At 40.6% G+C, this 26,061-nt stretch overlaps 1 protein-coding gene across 1 annotated transcript in view; it reads right to left on the minus strand.

Annotated features, from left to right (window-relative positions):
* The window catches only part of myo10 (myosin X), a 326,310-nt gene that overhangs the window by 79,427 nt on the left and 220,822 nt on the right, over positions 1–26,061 (minus strand). The window contains exons 12-19 of the mRNA XM_045206170.1: positions 25,757–25,903; positions 24,559–24,659; positions 24,249–24,315; positions 23,657–23,749; positions 22,120–22,188; positions 19,445–19,527; positions 19,077–19,185; positions 18,091–18,171 (exon numbers count right to left, since the gene is read on the minus strand). Of these exons, the coding sequence (XP_045062105.1) occupies positions 18,091–18,171; positions 19,077–19,185; positions 19,445–19,527; positions 22,120–22,188; positions 23,657–23,749; positions 24,249–24,315; positions 24,559–24,659; positions 25,757–25,903 (750 nt within the window). The remainder of the gene's footprint in view (positions 1–18,090; positions 18,172–19,076; positions 19,186–19,444; positions 19,528–22,119; positions 22,189–23,656; positions 23,750–24,248; positions 24,316–24,558; positions 24,660–25,756; positions 25,904–26,061) is intronic.

The following is a 26,061-nucleotide window of genomic DNA, read 5'->3' on the forward strand; positions in this document are numbered from 1 at the left end:
TGGTATGGCAACTGCACCGCCCGCAACCGCAGGGCTCTCCAGAGGGTGGTGTTGTTTGCCCAACGCATCACCGGGGGCAAACTACCAGCCCTCCAGGACACCTACAGCAACCGATGTCACAGGAAGGCCAAAAAGATCATCAAGGACAACAACAACCCAAGCCACTGCCTGTTCACCCCGCTATCATCCAGAAGGCGAGGTCAGTACAGGTGCATCAAAGCTGGGGCCGAGAGACTGAAAAACAGCTTCTATCTCAAGGCCATCAGACTGTTAAACAGCCATCACTAGCACAGAGAGGCTGCTGCCTATATACATAGATTAGAAATCACTGGCCACTTTAATAAATGGAACACAAGTCACTTTAATAATGTTTACATATCTTGCATTACTCATCTCATATGTATATACTGTATTCTATACTATTCTACTGTATCTTAGTCTATGCCGCTCTGACATTGCTCGTCCATATATTTATTTATATATTCTTAATTCCATTGCTTTACTTAGATTTGTGTGTATTGGGTATCTGTTGTGAAATTGTTAGATATTACTGCACTGTCGGAGCTAGAAACACAAGCATTTTGCTATACCCGCAATAACATCTGCTAAAAACCTGTCTATGACCAATAAAATTTGATTTGATTTTATATGATTTGAACGTAGGGCGGATTGGGGTACATTTTGACAATTACATTTTCATTGCTATGCAGGCTTTTGTTATGAATAATAGGTTGGCAGCTAATGATCCAACTTTTATTGACACTCCAGGTGATTTCAAAGCCCAAAAAGGTTTGAAATTCATGTACCTACAGTGGTGTGAAAAAGTGTTTGCCCCCTTCCTGATTTGTTATTTGTTTGCATGTTTGTCACCCTTAAATGTTTCAGATCATCAAACAAATTTAAATATTAGTCAAAGATAACACAAGTAAACACAAAATGCATTTTTGAAATTAAGGTTGTTATTATTAAGGGAAAACAAATGTGTGAAAAAGTGTTTGCCCCCCTGTTATAACACAACTCAACTGTGGTTTATCACACCTGAGTTCAATTCCTCTAGCCACACCCAGGCCTGATTACTGCCACACCTGTTCTCAATCAAGGAATCACTTAAATAGGACCTGCCTGACAAAGTCCTCAAAAGCTAGACATCATGCCGAGATCCAAAGAAATTCAGGAACAAATGAGAAAGAAGGTAATTGAGATCCATCAGTCTGGAAAAGGTTATAAAGCCATTTCTAAAGCTTTGGGACTCCAGCGAACCACAGTGAGAGCCATTATCCACAAATGGCGAAAACATGGAACAGTGTTCCCAGGAGTGGCCGGCCGACCAAAATTACCTCAAGAGCATAGCGACGACTCATCCAAGAGGTCACAAAAGACCCCACAACAACATCCAAAGAGCTGCAGGCCTCACTTGCCTCAGTTAAGGTCAGTGTTCATGACTCCACCATAAGAAAGAGACTGGGCAAAAATGGCCTGCATGGCAGAGTTCCAAGACGAAAACCACTGCTGAGCAAAAATAACATTAAGGCTTGTCTCATTTTTGCCAGAAAACATCTTGATGATCCCCAAGACCTTTGGGAAAATACTCTGTGGACTGACGAGACAAAAGTTGAACTTTTTGGAAGGTGTGTGTCCCATTACATCTGGCGTAAAAGTAACACCACATTTCAGAAAAAGAACATCATACCAACAGTAAAATATGGTGGTGGTAGTGTGATGGTCTGGGCCTGTTTTGCTGCTTCAGGACCTGGAAGACTTGCTGTGATAAATGGAACCTTGAATTCTGCTGTCTACCAAAAAATACTGAAGGAGAATGTCCGGCCATCTGTTCGTGACCTCAAGCTGAAGCGAACTTGGGTTCTGCAGCAGGACAATGATCCAAAACACACCAGCAAGTCCACCTCTGAATGGCTGAAGAAAAACAAAATGAAGACTTTGGAGTGGCCTAGTCAAAGTCCTGACCTGAATCCTATTGAGATGCTGTGGCATGACCTTAAAAAGGCAGTTCATGCTCGAAAACCCTCCAATGTGGCTGAATTACAACAATTCTGCAAAGATGAGTGGGCCAAAATTCCTCCACAGCGCTGTAAAAAACTCATTGCAAGTTATCGCAAACGTTTGATTGCAGTTGTTGCTGCTAAGGGTGGCCCAACCAGTAATTAGGTTGTAAGGGGGCAATCACTTTTTCACACAGGGCCATGTAGGTTTGGATTTTGTTTTCCCTTAATAATAACAACCTTCATTTCAAAACTGCATTTTGTGTTTACTTATGTTATCTTTGACTAATATTAAAATGTGTTTGATGATCTGAAACATTTAAGTGTGACAAACATGCAAACAAATAAGAAATCAGAAAAGGTTTTCACACCACTGTAAATGTTCGCAGCCTTTTGCCAAAATTGGACAGAAACATGGTTATCTGAGAATACTGTGGATTCGTAGGTTACTATTAATGTTTTTAAAGTATTCAGGACTGATAGAATGGGCAAAGGTGGTGGTGTTCCTATCTATACAAAAAGTCACCTTTCTGAATCTCTTTTAAAGGCTACTTCTAGTCCTAAACAATTTGAATTTCTAGTTTTAAATCTTCAACTAGGTTCTAATTCTAAAGTAACTGTTCTGGGAGTCTACCGCCCACCGTCCGTTAAGAAATGTTTGTTAACTAGTCTCACTAACTTAATAGCTTATTTTTCTACTTCTAAAATATTTGTCGTAATCCTAATAAATCAACATGAACTGACCTTATGTTTACAACACTCCAGTGAAATGTGTGGCTAGTGGTGTTTTCTCCCAGGATATTAGTGATCACTGTCCTATTGTTTGTATTATAGATGTTAGGACTGATAAGGCAACTACTGACCACAACTACTGACCACAACCACACAACTTTTGACCGCAACCACACAATTGCTGACCACATCTAGTGACCACAACCACACAAATACTGACGACAACCACAAAACTACTGACCACAAGCATACAACTTTTCACCACATAACTACTGACCATACAACTACTGACCACAACTACTGACCTCAACCATACAACTTCTGACCACAACCACACAACTTTGACCACATTTGGGGACCACAACCAAACAACTACTGACCACAACTTCACAACTACTGACCACAACTACACAACATCTGACCACAACCACACAACTACTGACCACACAACTACTGACCACTCAACTACTGACCAAAACCACACAACTGCTGACCACAACCACACAACTACTGACCACAACCATACAAATTCTGACTACACAACTACTGACCACTCAACTACTGACCACTCAACTACTGACCACAACCACACAACTACTGACCAAAAACACACAATTTCTGACCACAAAACTACTGACCACAAATCTAAATCACCATAACTACTGACCACCACAATTACTGACCACAACCACCTGGCCACAACTACTGACCACAATTACTGACTACAACCACACACTACTGAACACAACCAAACAACTTTCGAACACACAACTACTGACCACAGCCAGACAAATTCGACCACAACCACACATCTGCTGACCACATTTAGTGACCACAACCACACAACTACTGACCATAACCACACAACTTCTGAACACAACTGCCCAACTACAGACCACAACCACACAAATTATGACCACACAACTACTGACCACAAAACAACTACTGACTACTGACTACAACCACACAACTTCTGACCACATCAGCAAAGCTTCTCACCACAACCACACAATTTTGACCACACAACTACTGACCACATCACAACTACTGACCACAACTACTGACCACAAGCAAACAATTTCTGACTACAACCACAAAACTACTGACCACAAGCATACAACTTTTGAACAAATAACTACTGACCACACAACTACTGAACCACACAACTAATGACCACAAGCACACAACTGCTGACCACTACTTCCCACAACTACTGACCAGAACTACTGACCACAACTACTAAACTACAACTACTGACTACAACCACAAAACTACTGACCACAACTACTGTGACTATAACTATAAACATTAGCAGAAATTAGCATAATATAACTCACCAACAATAATTATTGAACTGTTCAAGCTAGATACACCAAACCAACTTTCATATGTTCAGGCTATCCTAACTTTATCTATCTACTTTTTAAACTATAGCCAAACACCACCATAACTACTGCAGACACTACCACAACTATAACGTTTTTCAAAACCATACATACTTTAAAACTGCTTTGCTTGAAATAGTAAAGTAAAGCTTTTTAAACTTCCACCAGTACCACAAAAATACTTTTAAAGAGTTAAAGCAAGTCCCATCAATTACTATCTAGTTATTGTGGGACTTGCGAAGCAAAAGCCCACCACTTAAATCTTAGGCATACTTCTTCTTATTAATGGGACTTCTTATTAAAGTCCTGATTTTAAATCTTCATCATACTTCTGACTTTTAATTATTATTACTATTATTGTGGGGCTTGCAACGCAAAGTTGCTTGTATACAACTTTTTGATATATTTTAAATTTTTGACCTTCTTTTTGTCCTCCATCCCCTTGTATGGCATTTACTTAACATTTTAAAGGCCCCATTGTGACATCATTACTTTCAACATTCCATTCACTGTAAATGCAACAATACAACTTTTCACACAAATCAGCTACTTTGACCACTTTTCTAACAACTTAGAAAAAAAGTTAGAGGGTATGACATCTTGGTTTACTACTCTGCTATTCAAATCTGAAATAATAACAGAAATATCCACTATGAATCTAACAATACAGCTGTTTTAGTAACCGCATCAACAACATTTTCTGTAACATTTTTGAAAACAACTGCCGTTTTGAACACTTCCCCAACAAGTTAGACAAAAAGTTAGAGGGTATGACATCTTTGTCTACTTCTCTGCTATTCAAATTTGTTCGCGGAACCAAAATATCCACTACAGATCTACAGCCAGGGCCTAAAATTAACACCTGCCACCTCCCAAATGCGGGTAGATTTTGGCATGGGTGGGTAAGATCTCTATTTCACCAGCCATGTTGGCAGATGGTCAGGGCTCCACAGTGCAAGCAAAATTAGTCAAGTATTTATTTAAGTGATAATGCCCGAGAAGCCGGTGTTTGGAGGATATATTGGCACGGGTGTTGTTAGGCCCTTCCTTAAGATATAGTCCCGGCACAAATCTAGTGTTGCTACCCAAGCAGGCTGGTCGTTTGTTCTATTGGTTGGGTTCCTAGTATTTTTGTTCTGTATCTCACTGACACAAACTACAGTCGTTCGTTCTAAATGTTCCATTGCCATACTGGCTGGCAATGTTCTTATCCCTTGCTTGCTAGCTAGCCAACTACGGCTAACATACAGTCACGTCAAAAAGCGCAGCCAGAATAACAGCAAAGTAGCTGCATTTGCATTTGTTTAAGCTGTTTTCTAGTGACATTTATTTGGATACATCCATAACAATGAGCTAATGAGGCGTGATTTTGCCTGGCATAGAAAATGTGCTCTCTCGTCAGGACACTGTTGTTCAGAGGAGCTAGCCAACAACACAGCTAACACAATTACTTCAAACTGAAGCTGGAAAGACTGTAAACTAGCTGCACTTCATTTAATTCGACCTACTGACATTTCTTTGTATATATCCATAAAAATGATTCCAGCTGATTCATGATTTCGACTGGCTGATAAATGCTGCCTGCCTGTCTGTCTCGTCCTGACTCCCTACATGTTCATTACCATGGGACAGCTGGAGATCGAATTTGAATATTGTGGGAAACAATGTTGCAAATTTTGGAGAGACAGACAGCAAGGTTTATACAAATCTCCGCTGTTGAAAACTAAATGTTAGTCAAAAAGAAATGTGAGATAATGTCTAGATGCTTTTTATAGTGAAGATCAAGTTTATAAAGTGCCTGGCTGGGCTGATGAGACAGTGGATTGCGCAGTCAGATGGAACAGAGTAAATAGGCATTTTAACGTCATAGATTTAGCCGGTGGTAACTTGTGGAATGAACACCGTCTGGAATGTGGTTTTAACCAATCAGCATTCAGGATTAGACCCACCCGTTGTATAAACTAAAATAAATACTGCAGTAGCTGTTTTCAAAGTATTTCTACTGTTTTGTTTTATAGCTGGTAAATTAATCGCACAAAGTCAAAGAACTACGAATCCTATATAGCCTATTCCACCTCGCTCTGCAACACTGCCTGGCTAGGGTCTGTGCGCATGTGAAGAGCTGAGTGAAAGATACATTTTTAGAAGCGCTGCGCACACTCATAAAAGTTGGTCTAATTTACTTGAAATGATAGTCTACTGAAGTGAGACTTTGTCTTTGTGTTTCTTGGCTATTTACATTGCTTTTTTCACAAGCTAGGTTGTTTTTCTATGTTTGAGTTTCAACTGCTAGAGAAGAGAAGACAACACTTCTACTAGTCAGACTCAATCTCACAGGCACAAACTACTGACTCGAGTTGCGCTACCACGGTAATATCTGTGATATTTTGGTTAAAAGACTCAGGTCACAAAAAATGAAATTAAACAATATACCACATTGCTTACATTTATTGTTTTAGAAACATTGCAAAGCATGGTCATCGTTTTTTGTGTGTGTTAATTTGGTGTAATTTTAGCAGATTTTTTTTATTTTGGCTGGTAACAAATCTGAGTGGCTGGTAGATTTTTTAAAATCTACCTGCCACAGTGGCTGGTGGACCAAAAAGCTTATTTTATGTCCTGGATACAGCTGTTTTAGTAACTTCCTTACCAGATTTGGCCCAAACTATTTCCACACAACCGCTGTTTTGACCACTCACCCAACAAAATCAGACAAAAACATAGAGGGTATGACATCTTCTTCTACTCCTCTGCTTTTAAAAACTGAAAGAATATTAGGAATAGCTTCTACCTATCAATAGAACAAGCTGTTTTAGTAACCCATCAACTGCTCTTTTTCATGTCAGCAGCTAGCAGATTCATTACCTACCAACAACAGCTGCAAATTCCAATAAAACTACATCACGTTTTGAAGTTCACTTTCCTTGCTTTGTCTAACAACACTATCATGAATCTAGCAAATACGTTTTGTGGATCAGAGTGCAGTATTTATTTAGTTTAAAAGAAAATGTTTTGTTGTTAACATGTTTCTCACACTGGCTTTAGCCATTAGGAAGCAATGTTGCCAAGGCTACTGTTGCCTAGCAACGCTTGACTGGTAGGGAGAGAACGTCTTCATAGCTCGACAAATTCCTATGATCTGTTTCGGACCGAACAGCTAGCACTAAGATTTTGAATGCTTCCCCAGTCTGGATGACCTGAAATGATAAAGAGAAGATTTCTAATGCTTACTAGCTTCGTCCTCCTTCTCTGGACCATGCTCAGTGCTCTAAATAACTCAACTGGCTAGTTTGCCTGTCTCTAAAGTGAATGGCGGGCTGTACCCCTCTGATTGAATAGCTTCTACCAATAAAAAGTTACAGCTGTTTGTCGGAGTTTAGAGTGACAAAAAGTGGCTAGCTAACATCAGCTAACAGCTATCTGTGTCATCATTGAGCAGCCCAAACAGAGCCATTGCTATGGATACTCACAGACGCAGAGGGCAAACATTATGAAGAGGGTGAAGAGAAAAACAACCGACATGTACGTGTTCGTAAGAGTCTCACCTTTACACGGAGGGGTCATATTAGTGTGTAGTCCAAACTGTTCGGACGCTACAGACAGAAGTTGGCAGATCGGCTGTACCGAAATCAGACAAGTCCCAAGACGCTTGTGGGGGTCGTAGAGCAAAACGGAGAACACTATCGTGTCCATTAGAGTCTCCTCTTTCCATAGACAATTTTGTGAGAAGACCAATTTTTGGGATGTCTCACGGTCTGACAAACACTGATCTAGCTCTGTCACCTTTCACCGCAGATGCGGAAGTGTTATCTAGGCGGATGCGGTGGATTGAGACGCATCCAATGCAAAAAAATCTCTAGCTTAAACTGACGGATTTGTATGAGGATTTTTTTATTATGCTAATTCGATTTCCGCAGGGGTGCGGAAAGGGGTTAAAAAAGTATTTTTAAACCTTGAGACAATTGAGACATGGATTGTGTACGTGTGCAATTCAGAGGGTGAATGGGCAAAACAAAATATTTAAGTGGTTTTGAAAGGGGTATGGTAGTAGGTGCCAGGCGCACCGGTTTGAGTGTGTCAAGAACTACAATGCTGCTGGGTTTTTCACGCTCAACAGTTTCTCATGTATATCAAGAATGGTCCACCACCCAAAGGACATCCAGCCAACTTAACACAACAGTGGAAAGCATTGGAGTCAACATGGGCCAGCATCCCTGTGGAATGCTTTCCACACCTTGTACAGTCCATGCCCCGACGAATTGAAGCTGTTCTGAGGGCAAAAGGGGGTGCAACTCAATGTTAAGAAGGTGTTCCTAATGTTTTAAACACTCAGTGTAGCTGTTATACTAAACCATGTCAATCACATTTCCTCTAACTTTCGCAGCACTTTAGACAACTTTAGGGTGATTGAATTTAGAACAATAGTGTAATGATGATAAAGAATTGTGAACATTAAGAAAGCAGATACTGTATAAGGAAGCAGCCAAGGCAACACTTTGTCGTCTTCCTTCTCCGTGCTCTACATAACTCAACTGGCTAGTTTGCCTGTCTGTAAAGAGAACGGTGGGCTGTATGTTGATCCTGCTGCTCTTATTGGATAGAGTGCATTCACTTGCTTCATATTTCACCCCATCACTTATCATCGCATGTTTCTGCTTCCTGTAGCCTGCTGCTACTATGATTAATCAATAGGCGAGGACGTTTGCTAGCTAGCTATCAATGTGCATAATATCTAACAAGTGAATTGAGAGTAGGGTAAGAAGAAAAAACGCTGATGTGCATTCTGACTGAGTGACAGCAAACTTGTCTGCCCGCTGCAAGTTTTGAGAACAGGACACAGACACACAAACACACCTCCGCTCGCTGCTCCTTATCTGTAGCTTTTTTGGCCTATAAACCTGCAGGGAAATAGGTATTTTGCCAACATCTACGTAGGCATAATAAAACACTTCCGTTTTTTCCGATCACGAGTATCAATTGTCAATTTACGTATACAATTACGAATACGAGTATAGACAGGTTGTCACACCCCTAATTACAACACAGTAGATTAATCTGATCCACAGGTTAAAAGAGGAAAACTTATTTCAGTTTTCACACGCAACAACTGTAGTTTAGACATTTTAATTTGAATGAGAGTTGTGTAGCCTATTCATTTCAGTCAGTCAGCATCAGTGATTCGTATTTTCCTGCAACTTTCTGAAATGGCACAGGAATGTCCCTGTCTTTGTGTGTGTGTGGTGCACGTATGTCTACACTTTGTGTAACCATTAGCGATTATGTTAATGATAACCTTCTTCTGGTAGAGATGGAAAGGCTTTCCCAAAAACCTTCTAAATTAAATGTTAACTGCAAAGTAGCCTATGCCTACCCAGAGAGGACTTCATGAACATCCCGCTGTCGTCCAAATACGTTGTGAATTTGTTTTACAACTTCAACAATGCCTTCATGTCTTCTGTGCTCTATTATAACAGTTTGCATATACAGTGGTATTCTAGTAGGAGAGTGTATAAATGTGTAGTAGTCCGAGTGTAGTTATTTCTGATGAAATGTATGATCTAACTGGCCCACAATCCAAAGTAATAAGGTTGAGATATTAGTATATCAAAGTAATCAGACCAATCATTTTACTACATTTCACTTTGACTATATGTAACTGCTTTGCTTTAAATACTTTTAAAGAGCTAAAGCAAGCCCCACAACTTTACTTCATGTAAAGTTACCATCTTGTTTATATGTATTATTGATATTTGTAAATTGACCAATGAAATCATGACACAGCCAGCCATGATTACAAACACCTGCGCGTGTCCTATGAAACCCTATATAAACTGGTGACATGCATTGTTTGACATTATACCCTGATAAAGACAGTTTGGCTATTGAAACGCTAGTAAAAATTTTATTATTGCATCAGAGCTGCTAGAGTGTGCTACTTTTACTTTTTAGGCACTGTAAGTGTCATGCTAGTGTGAATATTGGAACATGGCATAGTCTTAAGGCTTTAGAGTATTTGCCAAGCTGAGGGATGTTATATATCTGACAACTGAATGTTATGAAAAGTGTATTTATGGTATATGGGTGAATAGTCGACTCCTAATAAATACAGCGGCTTGGGACTGTTGTGACAATATGCACTTAACCGCAGCATACAGTAATCAGGAGCAATTTCAAATAATTGTATTTAATTGGGACTGGAAAACTGAAATGCACTTAAGAGTTTGCAGTTATCTGAAGTGCAATTATCTTTCAAGTCAAAAGTAATGCAAAGCTGATACAGTAGTGTATGGTCAAAACAGGCAGAATCTCAGATAATACTTTCTCTGGACCCATTTTGTAAGATCAATGTAAAATGCCTTTTCAAATAACCAAATGGCACCTTTTGACCACTAGTGAGTGCATGGCATTGTTGTTTCTGGCTCATTAACATATTTTGAGAAGCTTCTAAGTAGTAGTGCCCCAACAATTAAATGCGTATAGGGGACAGATTGGAGTGGCAGCAAGCCTCAAACCTCTAATGGTTGCGTATTTGCGATGTCCATGGTCTGTTTTGCCCTGTTGTCACTGCAAGTTTGGAAGCCTTTGTTAAGGCCTCTAGAACTGCACAAGATTCATACATATTTGGTATATACTGTATATATTTGATTTGCTGTAACATGAAAACACATTACCTACCAGCCAACCTGCTTGCACCAATCCCATGCAATTACAGTAAAATACAAACCCCCGCCTCCCCTCAATGAAAAACGAATTATAAGAACATGCTGTTCTGTAAATTTACAGCAATATACTGGCAACAGAGTTGCCTGCAAATTACTGTAATTAAATAAAACTGCTGTGTTGCTGTAATGATTACAGTAGGCTCGTTTACAGTTGGTCTCGTGAATTGTGCTCTTGCTATTACGGGTCTCGTCCCGTGTATTGTTTAGAGATTGTGCACTTGGTATTACAAGACTCTTCCCGTGTATTGTTTAGAGGTTTACACCTCACTCTTTTGTTTGGGTTACATCCCTGTGTAATATACAGTTGAAGTCGGAAGTTTACATACACCTTAGCCAAATACATTTAAACTCAGTTTTTCACAATTCCTGACATTTAATCCTAGTAAAACTTCACTGTCTTAGGTCAGTTAAGATCACCACTTTATTTTAAGAATGTGAAATGTCAGAATAATTGTAGAGAGAATGAATTATTTCAGCTTTTATTTCTTTCATCACATTCCCAGTGGGTCAGAAGTTTACATACACTCAATTAGTACTTGGTAGCATTGCCTTTAAATTGTTTAACTTGGGTCAAACGTTTCGGGTAGCCTTCCACAAGCTTCCCACAATAAGTTGGGTGTATGTTGGCCCATTCCTCCTGACAGAGCTGGTGTAACTGAGGTCAGGTTTGTAGGCCTCCTTGCTCGCACAAGCTTTTTCAGTTCTACCCACACATCTTCTATAGGATTGAGGTCAAGGCTTTGTGATGGCCACTCCCAATACCTTGACTTTGTTGTCCTTCAGCCATTTTGCCACAACCTTGGAAGTATGCTTGGGGTCATTATCCATTTGGAAGACCCATTTGCGACCAAGCTTTAACTTCCTGACTGATGTCTTGAGATGTTGCTTCAATATATCCACATAATTTTCCTTCCTCATGATGCAATCTATTTTGTGAAGTGCACCAGTCCCTCCTGCAGCAAAGCACCCCCACAGCATGACGCTGCCACCCCTGTGCTTCACGGTTGGGATGGTGTTCTTCGGCTTGCAAGTCTCCCCCTTTTTCCTCTAAACATAACGATGATCATTATGGCCAAACAGTTCTATTTTTGTTTCATCAGACCAGAGGACATTTCTCCAAAAAGTACGATCTTTGTCCCCATTTGCAGTTGCAAACCGTAGTCTGGCTTTTTTATGGTGGTTTTGGAGCAGTGGCTTCTTCCTTGCTGATCGGCCTTTCAGGTTATGTCGATATAGGACTCGTTTTACTGTGGATATAGATACTTTTGTACCTGTTTCCTCCAGCATCTTCACAAGGTCCTTTGCTGTTGTTCTGGGATTGATTTGCACTTTTCGCACCAAAGTACGTTCATCTCTAGGAAACAGAACGCATCTCCTTCCTGAGCGGTATTTTTTATTTTTCCTTTATTTAACTAGGCAAGTCAGTTAAGAACAAATTCTTATTTACAATGACAGCCTACACAGACGACGCTGGGCCAATTGTGCGGCGCACTATGGGATTCTCAATCATAGCCGGTTGTGATACAGCCTGGAATCGAACCAGGGGGTCTGTAGTGACGCCTCAAGCACTGAGATGCAGTGCCTTAGACCGCTGCGCCACTCTGGAGCGGGTATGATGGCTGCGTGGTCCCGTGGTGTTTATACTTGCGTACTATTGTTTGTACAGATGAACGTGGTACCTTCAGGCATTTGGAAATTGCTCCCAAGGATGAACCAGACTTGTGGAGGTCTACAATTTTTTTTCTGAGGTCTTGGCTGATTTCTTTTGATTTTCCCATGATGTCAAGCAAAGAGGCACTGAGTTTGAAGGTAGGCCTTGAAATATATCCACAGGTACACCTCCAATTGACTCAAATGATGTCCATTAGCCTATCAGAAGCTTCTAAAGCCATGACATCATTTTCTGGAATTTTCCAAGCTGTTTAAAGGCACAGTCAACTTAGTGTATGTAAACTTCTGACCCACTGGAATTGTGATACAGTGAATTATAAGTGAAATAATCTGTCTGTAAACAATTGTTGGAATAATTACTTGTGTCATGCACAAAGTAATGTCCTAACCGACTTGCCAAAACTATAGTTTGTTAACAAGAAATTTGTGGAGTGGTTGAAAAACAAGTTTTAATGACTCCAACCTAAGTGTATGTAAACTTCCGACTTCAACTTTATATATACGTGTTTGTTTTGGGCTTCGTCCCCGTCATTGTTCATGACGTACCTTGTGTTGGATGGAGAAAATAAAACCCCTATTACGTATTCCTGCGCCTGTCTTCAAATCCTTATACAACGTGACAGGCGGTGTGTGTTCTATTTATGTTTGTTTGCATGTATACTGGTATGGGTGGTTGTGTACAATATGTGTAACAAAGAGATACAAGCACATAATTACAAACTGCTTACAACAGGGGTTGCCAAACTTTTTTGGCCCACAACGCCATTTTGATATTTGAACATTCTCACGATACCAACCATGTGAATAAATATTTTTGAATTATCAGCCAATGTATACTTTTTTAATTGGGGCTATGGCAGTCAACTGCAAAACATTCTAAAAGTATTTCTGATTGTATTCTCAACTCACCATCATATACTTTTAATATGGGTCTATGACAGTCAATTTCAAATTAGTCTGACATAACTTCTCTTATCTCACCACCACTAATGAGATGGGTGTGCTTGATGCATGTTGCGTGTGGAGCTTCTCAAAGTCAGGGGGCGTGGTCGAGTGCACACCTCATCTCTCCTGTCACATCCAACCTGGATTGATATTTGTTTTTAATGCAGACGAGAGCACTGAATCAGCGTACCACAAGTTTTAATGATCGAAGGGAGACGGCACAGTATTCCCTTTGAGTCAGGAACCAAAACTCCTCCATAGTGACCTGTGAATGCTTTGTCTGCAGCATTCGGTCACATGACAGCTTGATCAGCTGTTCGAACAGATGTGTACGCGATGTCGTTTACAATCGAAGTTACCTGCTGCATTTTTCAGAGTTCAGTGCTCAGCTCTTTTGCCGCCAGTTGCTCTCTGTGTATCCATTATAGCTCAGCGGGTTTATCATACAATGCGTCCATATGGCAGAGGTAGACACATTCATAATTAGAGTGCAGAGGCATGCCCGCCGTCCTGTGATAGATGGAGCCCCATCTGTGCAAAAGCCCACCAATCGATCCCATGGAATCAGTTTTTCGTATATAGCCACGCAGCACATACTTGGAAATCGTGAGATAGAACAATATGTCCTCATGAATAGCATCCCCCGACATGTAGTGAACAAAAGTCAATGCATGGGCATCTCGGCCCTCACAACTAACGTCCACTTGGAGAGCATAAGGTGGGGAGTTTTTGAGTCGTTCAGTCAGTTTCCTCTTGATTGCTAGCTATAGGATTAATTATTAGTTTCACAGTGTTATCTGACAAAGGTATTGATGTGAGTTTCTGTTCCTCTGCCTCCCCACACATTGTTTTCACCATATCAATTGGGGCCGGTAATATAAAAGTCTCTGCAATAGTGTGTGGTTTCATAGCGTAGCAGGCTTGGTAATTCACCGTGGGAATGATTCAAGTTCAACAGTCAAGTACGGCCTTTTCTCATTATCTAAGGGCGCTCTCTGGTTGAATTTTTACTTTTGGATTTGAATAATTTTCATTTAGATTTTTAAGGTTCACCATATTACAATGATTTTGAGAGACAAAGATGATATTATAATATTACTATTATTAATATATTTCTTCCCCCAGGATTTGGGAAGTTGTCCTGTGACCCCATTTTCATATCAGGCGACCCAACATGGGGTCGCGACCCCTAGTTTGGGAACCGCTGGCTTACAACAAACTACTACCTCACAACCTACTATCTCATACATATACTATCCAGCCCCCACTTATTCTACATCCAACAGACACAATCCAACCAACCCTCTCTTCCCTTGACACCTGCTTCCGTTCAAAAGGCAGACGAACGGGACACCTCTGGGGGATTTGGTGCAGAGTTCCAGTTGAGTCCCAAAAGTACTCAACCCTCCTCTCTAGTTTTACCATACCCCAAAGTTCACAGAAGTCAACCCCACCTCCCCCAATAAATGAAACCCCATTCAAAAGTCATCTTCTCTTCCCCTGCTTAAGATTAAATCAAAACTGCAGTCCAGACGGTGATGTTTCGGTTCATAAAAAGACACCGGGTGTCCAGCTGTCCTCCCCAAAGACTAGTCCGTTAGGTCCATGATATCAAGGCCCTGAGGGGATGGAAGGATGGCTAAAAGGAGAGGAGGAGGAAGAGTTGAGGGAGGAGATGCGGGATGTTTCTTCATTGTATTCTGTGGAAAGGCACACGTCTTTCCACAAGCACGCGTCTTCCCACCGTGCACAAACACACACACACACACACACACACACACACACACACACACACACACACACACACACTCCACAGTCAGTGGAGACAAGAGGACAGAGACATGGGTGCTCTCTGTGTGGAACTGTCCAAGCCAAATCTCAAAACATTCTCTGTTATGACGGAAAGCTGACTTCAATAGAGCAGAATGGAACACTAATAAAATACCTAAATAAAGTATCTTACTCAATAAATTATCTGTATTAAGCATCTGTGTAGCCACATCTGCATTGAATTATTGGTTACCTAGTGCAATTTGAAATCAACAGTGAATGATAAATTGAATCAAACAAAAAGTAGCTGAGAACCAAGACAGAAATCGATGGTGCTATGCAGCTAAAAATAGTTGTGTCAATGACTTAATCAACACTAGCCAGAGGACTTAACCTCTGTCAGTGTTTCTCTGACCATCGACTGATATAGCTGTCTCACTCACAAAGCATTAAGCAACAGGTCTGAGTATGTTCATATCTGCCTAGTAACAGCATTACGTCTGGTTATGAATGAGAGTCAATGGTGGGACTTGCTTCCAGATACAATATGGCAAAACAATATACTGTACTATATATATATATATACACACACACACATACAGTACCAGTCAAAAGTTTGGACACACCTACTCATTCAAGGGTTTTTCTTTATTTTTACTATTTTCTAACACATATGGAATCATGTAGTAACCAGAAAAGTGTTAAACAAATCAAAATATATTGTATATTTGAGATTCTTCAAATAGCCACCCTTTGCACACTCTTGGCATTCTCTCAACCAGCTTCATGAGGTAGTCACCTGGAATGCATTTCAATTAACAGGTGTGCCTTGTTAAAAGTTAATTTGTGGAATTTATTTCCTTCTTAATGCATTTGAGCCAATCAGTTGTGTTGTGACAAGGTATGGGGGGTATACAGAAGATAGCCCTATTTGGTAAAAGACCAAGTCCATATTATGGCAAGAACAGCTCAAATAAGCAAAGAGAAATGACAGTCCATCATTATTTTAAGACAAGAAGGTCAGTCAATACGGAACATTTCAAGAACTTTTAAAGTTTTTTCAAGTGCAGTCGCAAAAACCATCAAGCGCTATGATGAAACTGGTTCTCATGAGGACCACCACAGGAATGGAAGACCAAGAGTTACCTCTGCTGAGGAGGATAAGTTCATTAGAGTTACCAGCCTCAGAAATTGCAGTCCAAATAATTGCTTCACAGAGTTCAAGTAACAGACACATCTCAACAACAACTGTTCAGAGGGTGAGAATGTGTGAATCAGGCCTTCATGGTCGAATTGCTGCAAAGAAACCACTACTAAAGGACACCAATAATAAGAAGAGACCTGCTTGGGCCAAGAAACACGAGCAACGGACATTAGACCGGTGGAAATGTGTCTTTTGGTCTGGAGTCCAAATTTGAGATTTTTGGTTCCAACCGGCGTGTCTTTGTGAGATGCGGTGTGGGTGAACGGATGATCTCCGCATGTGTATTTCCCACCGTAAAGCATGGAGGGGGAGGTGTTATGGTGTGGGGGTGCTTTGCTGGTGACACTGTCTGTGATTTATTTAGAATTCAAGGCACTCTTAACCAGCATGGCTACCACAGCATTCTGCAGCGATACACCATCACATCTGGTTTGGGCTTAGTGGGACTATCATTTGGTTTTCAACAGGACAATGACCCAACACAACTCCAGTCTGTGTAAGGGCTATTTGACCAAGAAGGAGAGTGATGGAGTGCTGCATCAGATGACCTGGCCTCCAAAATCACCCAACCTCAACCCAACTGCGATGGTTTGGGATGAGTCGGACCGCAGAGTGAAGGAAAAGTAGCCAACAAGTGCTCAGCATATGTGGGAATTCCTTCAAGACTGTTGGAAAAGCATTCCAGGTGAAGCTGGTTGAGAGAATGCCAAGAGTGTGAAAAGCTGTCATCAAGGCAAAGGGTGGCTATTTGAAGAATCTCAAATACAAAATATATTTTGATTTGTTTAACACTTTTTTGGTTACTACATGATTCCATACGTGTTATTTTATACTTTTGATGTCTTCACTATTATTCTACAATGTAAAAAATAGTACAAATAAAGAAAAACCCTTGAATGAGTAGGTGTGTCCAAACTTTTGACTGGTACTGTATATAGTATAATAGACACTACTGTATACTATAGCAATACAATATACTACATCGTTTGTTTGTTTGTTAATTGGTTAATTCACTATTAGTCACAAATATAGCATGTAGTCGTCATTGAAACGAAGGGCCACAGTCAGTTGCTCCCGCCAGCAACACAATGTATCAATGAATGTATCAGGACTACATTGATCAGTTGACTAATTGACAACTAATCGGTCCAAATGTACTACCCCTTGTCCTTGGCCCTAACCCTTCGATGTTTGCAGATCTGTAATGTCTGGGTAGGTATTTGCAGTGTATTGGTGGGACTTCCATATTGCTTCAACCTTATAGATCTATGAAGGGTTAGGGAGACCAGCTGAACCAGTTATTTCCACCACCTCTTTCTTTCCTCTCCTCCTTTCCTTCCGTATCTGAATATGTTTTTTTATTTGACAGGAGCCACTGACTCAGTTTGACTCCTCGTCATTCTGGGCTCAGGCTGTATTTAATTTGTGTACATTAACCAAGCCTTGCAAATTCCCTAGAGGTCATAGGGCAGCAAAGGGCCAAACTCCCATTTAATGCTATAGTGTGTTAGTGTGTGTGTGTGTTCAGTGAAGAGGAGTGTTTGCTTTTTAGATGCAGGTGATGATTGGATTCACACACTTTAAAAACAATTATGGATGTAAAAAATATTATCTTCTAGGAAGAAGAGTATAATGTAAAGTGTGTATATGTTGGAGCTTACCTTGTGAGTGTTTGGCTTGATGCATCGCACAAAAAATGGGTTTGAAGTACTGAGGTTGGCCATCAGTGAGTGCAAGGAATTCTGGGTAAAAAAGGATGAATTGTTAGCTAACTCTGACACTGTTACACTTCAGTACTGTTAGGGATGATGATTATTATGCTCTTTCCATGTTCACGATATAAAGGCAAATACAAACAAGGGTCAAGGGTCAATTGAATGGTCGCTGCATTATGTACTGAACAAAAATATAAACGCAACATGTAAAGTGTTGGTCCCATTTTTCATGATCTGAAATAAAAGATCCCAGAAATGTTCCATACGCACAAAAAATTTATTTCTCTCAAATGTTGTGCACAAATTTGTTTACATCCCTGTTAGTGAGCATTTCTCCTTTACCAAGATCATCCATCCACCTGACAGGTGTGTGATATCAAGAAGCTGATTAAAGAGCATGATCATTAAACAGCTGCTGGGGACAATAAAAGGCCTGTCTAAAATGTGCAGTTTTGTCACACAACAGCCACAGATGTCTCAAGTTTTGAGGGAGTGTGCAATTGGCATGCTGACTGCAGGAATGTCCAACAGAGTTGTTGCCAGAACATTTTATGTTAATTTCTCTACCATAAGCCACGTTGTTTTAGAGAATTTGGCAGTACATCCAACCGGCCTCAGAACTGCAGACCACGTGTAACCACACCAGCCCAGGACCTCCACATCCGGCTTCTTCACCTGCAGGATCGTCTGAGGAGGGGGAGAGGGGTGCCCCCAAGTGCTGCGCCCTTTCCCAGTCATGTGGAATCCATATATTAGGGCCTAATGAATTTATTTCAATTGACTGATTTCCTTCTATGAACTGTAACTCAATAAAATATTTGAAATTGTTGCCTGTTGTGTTTATATTTTTGTTCAGTATATATATAGTCCCTCGACCGGTTAATGCAGATGAAAGTTGCACTATCTGAAGTAAGATAACGATGGTCACTGACCTTAAACTGGGAACTGACGGTGGGTCTCCTGTGCTTGGTGCTGCATTTGAGGGTGTCCTGCTTGTTACGGCTCGAGACGTGCTCAAAGAGGTCGTACACAAAGTCCAACCTGACACACACACACACACACACACACAGAGAATAAGTGTTACAAAGTGCACATTTGAATATCCAACTTTACCCAGCTCTGCATGACCCTCAATGAAAAATAAAAGCCCCCATTCAATTAAGAATGTATGAATTGTTCACTTAAAGATTGTTGCATCTCAAATAGCACCCTATTTCCTATATAGTGTACTACTTTTAGGCTCTGGTCATAGGGAATAGGGCGTAATTCGAGATTTGAACATTATAGAATTGCCACTTACCTGCTCTCTCTAAGCAGGTTGAGGATGTCATCCCTGAAAGTGTCTCGGTTCTTCTCCAGAATGCCCCTCACGTCATACACCACCTAGAGCACAATAACTACTTTAATGATTTTTTTTTTTATCGGCAAGATTTGCCAGCAACAAATGCCGACACTACACATCCAAGTATAACTGACCAAATTATGAAAGAAATGCATTGCAATTTTGATTTCTGAAAACTGAGTGTGGAAGAGGTAAAAAAAGTATTGTTGTCTATCAACAATGACAAGCCACCGGGGTCTGACAACTTGGATGGAAAATTACTAAGGATAATAGTGGACGATATTGCCACTCCTATTTGCCATATCTTCAATCTAAGCCTACAAGAAAGTGTGTGCCCTCAGACCTGGAGGGAAGCAAAAGTCATTCCGCTACCCAAGAACAGTAAAGCCCCCTTGAATTGCTCAAACATTTTTATATGACATGCACTCTACATTGTAGATTTTGTATTGTAGATACAGTGGGGAGAACAAGTATTTGATACACTGCCGATTTTGCAGGTTTTCCTACTTACAAAGCATGTAGAGGTCTGTAACAAAAATCCAGAAAATCACATTGTATGATTTTTAAGTAATTAATTTGCATTTTATTGCATGACATAAGTATTTGATACATCAGAAAAGCAGAACTTAATATTTGGTACAGAAACCTTTGTTTGCAATTACAGAGATCATACGATTCCTGTAGGTCTTGACCAGGTTTGCACACACTGCAGCAGGGATTTTGGCCCACTCCTCCATACAGACCTTCTCCAGATCCTTCAGGTTTCGTGGCTGTCGCTGGGCAATACAGAATTTCAGCTCCCTCCAAAGATTTTCTATTGGGTTAAAGTCTGGAGACTGGCTAGGCCACTCCAGGACCTTGAGATGCTTCTTACGGAGCCACTCCTTAGTTGCCCTGGCTGTGTGTTTCGGGTCGTTGTCATGCTGGAAGACCCAGCCACGACCCATCTTCAATGTTCTTACTGAGGGAAGGAGGTTGTTGGCCAAGATCTCGCGATACATGGCCCCATCCATCCTCCCCTCAATACGGTGCAGTCGTCCTGTCCCCTTTGCAGAAAAGCATCCCAATAGAATGATGTTTCCACCTCCATGCTTCACGGTTGGGATGGTGTTCTTGGGGTTGTACTCCTTCTTCTTCCTCCAAACACGGCGAGTGGAGTTTAGACGAAAAAAATCTATTTTTGTCTCATCAGACCACATTACCTTCTCCCATTCCTCCTCTGGATCATCCAGATGGTCATTGGCAAACTTCAGACGGGCCTGGACATGCGCTGGCTTGAGCAGGGGGACCTTGCGTGCGCTGCAGGATTTTAATCCATGACGGCGTAGTGTGTTACTAATGGTTTTCTTTGAGACTGTGGTCCCAGCTCTCTTCAGGTCATTGACCAGGTCCTGCCGTGTAGTTCTGGGCTGATCCCTCACTTTCCTCATGATCATTGATGCCCCACGAGGTGAGATCTTGCATGGAGCCCCAGACCGAGGGTGATTGACCGTCATCTTGAACTTCTTCCATTTTCTAATAATTGCGCAAACAGTTGTTGCCTTTTCACCAAGCTGCTTGCCTATTGTCCTGTAGCCCATCCCAGCCTTGTGCAGGTCTACAATTTTATCCCTGATGTCCTTACACAGCTCTCTGGTCTTGGCCATTGTGGAGAGGTTGGAGTCTGTTTGATTGAGTGTGTGGACAGGTGTCTTTTATACAGGTAACGAGTTCAAACAGGTGCAGTTAATACAGGTAATGAGTGGAGAACAGGAGGGCTTCTTAAAGAAAAACTAACAGGTCTGTGAGAGCCGGAATTTTTACTGGTTAGTAGGTGATCAAATACTTATTTCATGCAATAAAATGCAAATTAATTACTTAAAAATCATACAATGTGATTTTCTGGATTTTTGTTTTAGATTCTGTCTCTCACAGTTGAAGTGTACCTATGATAAAAATTACAGACCACTACATGCTTTGTAAGTAGGAGAACCTGCAAAATCAGCAGTGTATCAAATACTTGTTCTCCCCACTGTATGTGGTAGTAGAGTAGTGGCCTGAGGGCACACACTTATTTGTTGTGATAAGTGTTATGAAATGTAATGTCATGTAATATTTTAAATTGTATATAACTGCCTTAATGTTGCTGGACCCCAGGAAGAGTAGCTGCTGCCTTGTCAGCAGCTAATGGGGATCCTTAATAAATACAAAATACACCACCAGAGGGCAGCAAATAGTGGTGAGACGAATGCAATGTTCAATAGCGCACACATTTGTCTACTAAGTACAGTAAAGTACAGTACCTGTTGCTTGCCACGAGCTGCTGTCTGCTTTGCAAAAGCTGTCCTGTTGTGTCTTACGTGCTCCTGGGTCGTCATGGTAACACTTTAAATCTTAAGGTATGATGCTATATAACATGGTATTAGCCTGTAGGAGCCTAAATAATGTCCTATAATGGGGCTAATAAGATGTTATGTTTCTCTATGTGTCAGAATTTATACTCAAAATTCACTGTATTTAGTGAGGATCCTTATGAGATGATAATAAAGGAGTCATACAAGCTCCTGACAAGTCTTAAAATGCATTGTACAGGCTTCATAATGCATTATACCTGCGGTTTTAACTAAAGTGTTACAGACAGGGACAACCCTTACCTCGCCTGCATAGTGTCTCACGCCAAAGTTGTGCACAGCAACGCGTGGCTTCACATAAAATTGGTTTTTCTGTAACATGAGAAAAGATTTGCGTTAGCATCATCGGCTATTCACCACATAATGCAATTAGCCACAAAATGCAACTGAGCCAACATTACTTAGAAGATGACAATTCCTACAATGAAGGATCAATGAAATGGACAATAATTGAATTAGTTCACATTATTTTCTTTATCATCATTTCAGACTCAGAAACAAAGTCTAATACCTGGGATAGGATAAAGTAATCCTTCTACCCCCCCTTACCCCACCCAAAGAGAAAAATAAAAAAACATATTGTAAAGTGGTTGTCCCACTGGCTATCATAAGGTGAATGCACCAATTTGTAAGTCGCTCTGGATAAGAGCGTCTGCTAAATGACGAAAATGTAAATGTAATCTGCATACCTATATCCTACATTAGCTATATTGTTACGTACAGTAAGTGTGATGAAAAGGTAGTTGAATCAATAAAATCTAAATAAGCCATTTCATTCTAAGAAACTGGAACTATTAAGACAAAAATATGCCCTTTCAAACTCCTTTAAGCATTCTGGATATCTCAAAATATCATAAAACCCATTCATTATATCCAATATACCCTGTAACGCTTTCATAATCCGACCAATAAATCATCAATTTATAGGGATATTTACGAGCTGCGCTCATATTTATTCCAAATCAAAATTCTACTCAGCGTTTCTTTACATCCACTGGTGAGATCAGAGCTTAAATTAAACCAAGCTGTAATAGCACTGGGTGCTAACGCTATGAATGTAGCGGAGGGCAGCTTGCAGCTTGCCCCAAAATTAGCTAACAGGGAGCTAGCTAGCCAGGCCTCTGCTAAGAACAGATGTTAGACACATACAAAAATGGCCTAGCTGCAGCAATTACCATCTTCTTTAATGTACTGTGCTATGAAAAGCATAAACCAACCACATGGTTCCTGATATCGATAGCAATAAGCTCCAATGCAAAACCACACAGTCAGAAAGGTTAGTGCAGAGTTTCACAGTCCCTGAGGTGAAATGTATAATACTAAGGTAATGTGGCATATCCAGTGTTTGGCTATACATAAAAAAGTAGCCACCCTCTCTGAAAGTATGTTGTATGTTTTTGCAGTGTGTTGGAAAACTCCATCTAGGGTAACAGTTGCTTCTGCCACATTGCTATCACCTACAATCCTTTCAAATCAGCGAGGAAAAGCGACATGGGGGTCTTCAATATATACACAAAGCTGTTCGAATACTTTAGAGATGAATCCTTCCTCCCTTCCTTCAAGTAATCATATATCAGGGATTGTTTCCACCAATCCAACTTGATCCGATCAGATTACCTTACGGATGGAAAGAAAGGAGGATAGAAGGATGGATAGATGGATGGATGGATGGACAGACAGACAGACCGACGTGTGGGTATCAGAATGCGTCGCTGAAGTATTTCAACAGGCCCACTAAAGCTATCGACTGGTGATGTCATAACAATGCGACTTGACTCACCGAGTGCTGGCTGTGGAGTTTCTCCAGTAGTGTGCCGTCAGTGGCTTTGGGAAAATGACTCTCCTCGTTCATCAGTGCCAGGAGACCAAGTTTCTGTGAAGAACACAGACAGATATTATCATAACCATTCCTCTGTTAAGCCAACAGTCCGAAACAGTATATGTTTTTCCTGCCAACTTTAATCAATGGATTTACAACATATTTATATCTATAGAAATAAATGTATTTTTATATATAGAAATGATTATTTCTGGTAGTTCAAGACCACTCAGCATTTGTCTGGATAACCTTGTCTCCAGGTCAAAGGGGTTTCACATTATAACAGCAAGAATGGCATTGCACTGAGCTAGCCATTGGTTCCCAATTGAAGGGGACTGCAGTTCCAAAGGGTTGCAGTTGCGCTTACAAGCAGCGTACATCAGGCTGCTAGAGTCAAAGTTCAAATTATTTACATTTTACAATGCTCCTGCGCCCAACCTTGTGGCAGGCATTGCGCCTTATAGCCAAAATATGAAACCCCATTCACAAGTGTAAATTCTAGCAGTGTCAACATGAGAAAAATCCCATTGAAGTGGGGATGACAAAGACATACCTTCTCAATCAGATCCAAACATTCACCGTTGTCCATCCAGTTGATGTCCTCCCATACAAGCCCTTCCCTGATGGAGCAAGAAAAGATAAGCCAATCATATTGAAATTGAAGTTAACCGGTAACAATTTATAATAACCTTCATGAATAAGCTCTTATTTTTGAATGCTTTATAAATTAGCATACTTGTTAAACATTCTGATGAATTGTAAATAGAATACATATTTCTAAAAATTATAAAGTGTTACAGTTAACCATTTAAAAAAAAACAATCTAAGTCTACTGTGAAAGTGCATGTTTGAGGTCTACTCACTTGTTGTATTCAAGTTGCTCCAGCGAGAAGATGTGCTTGTTGAAGTATTCCTGAAGTTTCTCGTTTGCATAGTTAATGTTGAACTGCTCAAAGCGGTTGACCTGTCAGAGAGATAGATCCATGTAAGACTCACATACTAAAGATTGACAATTGCTTGGTAGGGGGGTCATGGGGTACATCCCCCAAGTGATTTTTTTGTAATGGTTTGCTCCTGATGATTTTTCCAACAGGGTTTCATGTTGTAACAATAGAAAGGTACAACATGAAACTCTACTTAAAAGTGTTCTTATAATAACTTGGTGGGTGCTTAGATTTGTCATATTTCACACATGTAACAAGGGTGTATTAACAATGTGTGTGAATTGGACATTTGTTTTTTGCATACCCCAACTCCCCCTGGGAGTGGCGTCACGGCCAGGTCTGCCATTATCAACTGCGAACCTGGAGCAATTAGGGTTAAGTGCCTTGCTCAAGGGCACATCGAAAGATTTTCACATTATCAGCTCAGGGATTTGAACTAGCAACCTTTCGGTTACTGGCCCAACGCTCTAACCGCTAGGCTACCTGCATTTTTCTTCCACCCAGCTCTAATTACTTCCCTCTGTTAAAACAGCCAGAACGTTTGTAAATCTGCAGCTGTATTCACAAAGCAACTCAGAGTAGGAGTACTGATCTAGGATCAGTTCCGACCTCTCATGCATTATGATTTAAAAGGCAAAACTGATCTTATAACAACACTCCTCCTCTAAGACGTTTTGTAAATGCAGGGCCTGGCTGCTAGGATCCTATAGGGAACACTAAGATCATAGATATCATAATGAATGTGCAAATCTGCTACTTAAGTTTGAGAGTTAACTAGGTCATGATAAACACCTGTTGCCCTTGAGGGTGAACTGTCTCATGGATGACTGATAGCTGATTTGAACTACTGAGTTCAGCTCAGGCACTTTCATTTGGCTGAATTTGCTGGAGGCCATTTTTATTCATTACTGATGGTGACAGCCGATATGAGAAATCAACATTAAGATAAACGTACATCATTGCTTGTGTTCAGTGAATTTGCTGACTAAGACATATGTTGCTCACAATAAAAAAAACGAAACATAAGACATGATCATTTAGAAAATGTATCAAAAAGGCAAGTGATGCAGACATTATACCTTGTACCCCCAAAATTGTTTTTTTCCAACCAACCAACCTCGAAATTCTCAAATCCAAATATGTCTAGGATGCCAATGGATTTGAAGTCCTCTTTCCCCCGGATACGGTTGTTGAGTTTCCGGATGATCCAGGTGAAACACTGGGAATAAAGTGCCATCGCCATGGAGTCCCTGGAATCCACCGCCTGGGAAAAAGGAAATGACATCTCAGTTTTACAAAAAGGAAGCTGCCTGTTCTCGTTCAAGTAAAATAGGAATATAAATTACTCTGGATGACCTTTAAATTGACTATCCCTTGGTGTAACCATTAATTAATTTATACCGTGGCTGGGATTCAAACACA

This window comes from Coregonus clupeaformis, chromosome 21 (genome assembly GCF_020615455.1).
Source record: "Coregonus clupeaformis isolate EN_2021a chromosome 21, ASM2061545v1, whole genome shotgun sequence".
Classification (NCBI taxonomy): domain Eukaryota; kingdom Metazoa; phylum Chordata; class Actinopteri; order Salmoniformes; family Salmonidae; genus Coregonus; species Coregonus clupeaformis.